This window comes from Microcebus murinus, chromosome X (assembly GCF_040939455.1).
Source record: "Microcebus murinus isolate Inina chromosome X, M.murinus_Inina_mat1.0, whole genome shotgun sequence".
NCBI classification, from domain to species: Eukaryota; Metazoa; Chordata; class Mammalia; order Primates; family Cheirogaleidae; genus Microcebus; species Microcebus murinus.
Genome location: NC_134136.1, coordinates 119,658,113 through 119,660,666, shown reverse-complemented (window position 1 = coordinate 119,660,666; position 2,554 = coordinate 119,658,113). Strand labels below are relative to the sequence as shown.

General features: G+C 37.3%; 1 protein-coding gene across 1 annotated transcript; it reads right to left on the bottom strand.

The window, feature by feature from the left end:
- Positions 1 to 242: 242 nt before the first annotated feature.
- Positions 243 to 1,532, bottom strand: LOC105866347 (phosphopantothenate--cysteine ligase-like). The gene is made up of 2 exons (XM_012755584.3): positions 1,272 to 1,532; positions 243 to 1,054 (listed from the first exon to the last, which is right to left on the bottom strand). Exons 1-2 carry the CDS (start codon positions 1,362 to 1,364, stop codon positions 731 to 733), a joined length of 417 nt encoding a protein of 138 aa, XP_012611038.2. The 5' UTR covers positions 1,365 to 1,532; the 3' UTR covers positions 243 to 730.
- Between the last annotated feature and the right edge of the window lie 1,022 nt (positions 1,533 to 2,554).

The following is a 2,554-nucleotide window of genomic DNA, read 5'->3' as shown; positions in this document are numbered from 1 at the left end:
CTGTTCCTGGATAATATAGCAAGGAGCCTACTGATTTTGTTTATTTTTGCAAAGAACCAACTTTGTGTTTCATTGTTCTTTTGTATAGTTTCTTGGTTTTGATTTTATTTAGCTCTCTTCTGACCTTAGTTATTTGTTTTCTTCTGCTGGGTTTGGGATTGTATTGCTCTTATTTTTCTAGTTCATTGAAATATGTAATTAGATTATTAATTTGGGATCTCTCTGTCTTTTTTTTCTTTTTTTTTTTTTTTTTGCAGCTTTTGGGCACACACTTTATTGTATTTTTTTATACATCCATTTCCCAAACAAGACATGTTTATTCATTGTTTTAATCCTCATAGCTCATCATAGGACTTAACACATAGTAGGCACTCAACAAATATTTGATCTTCAAAGCATGACCACTCATGCATCCATAATCCTCTTTTTGTAGTATGAAGAAGGCTGATATTCAGGCCCCCATGTAGATTTTGAGGAATATATAATTCCCAATAAGCTCTTTTGTTAAAGGTGAGAAACAGCTCTAGTGTTCAATTTCAAAATCAAGATGACATTCAGGTGAATGTGTCAGGTGGTTTGGTCATTAAAAGATAAAATACCAAACTATATTTGCACATCACTTTTTCCCTTTCCTTCATTTTCTCTGTCCTTATGAAAGCAAAGGATTTATTATAGTTCTCACCAGCTATAAGAGCCCTGAATAATATTTGACCCTATAAGGGCTTTTACTTCAGTTTTTTTCACATATAAAGGCTGTGTGTCGAGATCGAAGATTATCCACTATCTTCTCTTCTATCTCTATGCCTTTTCCTACTTCTCCCTCTGATAGCAATAACTTGGTTTCTGAGTCTTTGGTTACGATAACCACACAGGACTGTCGTGATTCAAGGATATTAGCCACCACCACTTGATGTTGATAAATTTCCAAAGCGTTCCGAGCACGATTAATTACAATGGAGGGATCAGTCTCCAACTTAAAAGAAATTATAAATGCCTTGGGAGCCCAATCTTTAACCAAAGGAGAAAGCATTTTTGGCACCATCTTCATTGTTATCTCCACTAGAGCATTTATCACTCTGTATTGTAATTATGTCTGTGTCCAGCTCCCTCATTAGATTGTGAGGTCCATGAGGGAGGACGGTGTCTTATTCATCTCTGTATCCCCAGAGCCTAGCGCATACAGATGCAGAAAGGCCATCTCCAGATCAAGAGAAAATTAACCCAAGATTGGTTATAGGGGATCAGATCTCTGGAAGAGAAGCGCCCATCACCTGCAGTAGGCCCCCAGATGACTGGATCTTGTGTTCAGGCATTTCAGAAACAGGAACATAGAAATCTGACACGGCCGCAGCCAGGTAAAACATCGCAGTAGAGCCTGGTCCACGCGCCGTAGTGGTGAGTGGGCAGGTCACTGCCTTAGTTTTGGCAGTAGGCCTGGATCTTGCTGGGTCTGGAAGTGCGTGGTAGTTCTGCCCCAGAGCTCAGCGAAGATGACAGTGCGCTGTGAGGACTTCTCGGCTTGGTGGGCATCCAGAAGGATCACATTTTCCTCAGGTTACTTTCCTAGCCTTGGTAAAGAACTCCTCTCTGTCTTTTTGATGTAGGCATTTAAGGCTACGAATTTTACCCTTATGATTGCTTTTGTTAAATCCCACAGACTTTGATAGTTTGTGTCCTCTTTGTCATTCAATTTGAGGAATCTTTTGGTTTTCATCTTAATTTCTTCATTGATTCAATAATCATTCAGCAGCAGGTTGTTTAATTTCCATGACTGTGTAGAATTGAGTGTTTTTTTTTTTTTTTTGGAGTTGATTTCAAGTTTTATTACATTGTGGTCTGAGAAGATACATGATATGATTTCTGTTTTTTTGAATTTGTTGAGTCATTTTTTGTGGCTTAAAATACGATTAATCTTTGAGAATGTTCCATGTGCTGATGAGAAGAATGTATGTTCAGTAATTTTGGGGTAAAATGTTCTGTAAAATATCTGTTAAGACCGTTTGTTCTAGAGTCCCGTTTAAGTCCAGTGTTTATTTATTTTCTGCTTGGATTATCAGTCCAGATCTGTCACTGGGGCATTGAATCCCCCCACCATTATGATGCTGATGTTTATCTCTTTCCTTAGACTAGTAGGGTTTGCTTTATGAATCTAGATGCTCTTGCGTTAGGTGCATAAATATTTAAGATTGTTATGTCTTGTTGAATTTCTCCTTTTACCATTATATAGTGACTATCTTTGTCTTTCTTTACTATTTTTGATTTAAAGTCAATTTTGTCTGATATGAGAATGGGTACACTGCTTTGTTTTGATTTCCATTTGCAGGGACTATTTTTTTCAACCCTTCACCTTGAGTCTATATGAGTCCTTGTGGGTTACATGTGTTTCCTGGAGATAGCAGATACTTGAATTGTATTTTTTTATACATTCAGCAAGCCTATGTTTCTTGAGTGAGGAATTCAAACCATTCACGTTGATTGATAGAATTGATAAATAAGATGCTGTTCTATTCATCCTGTGGGGTAGTACTTTATTATTTTGTTTTACCTCTTGTAC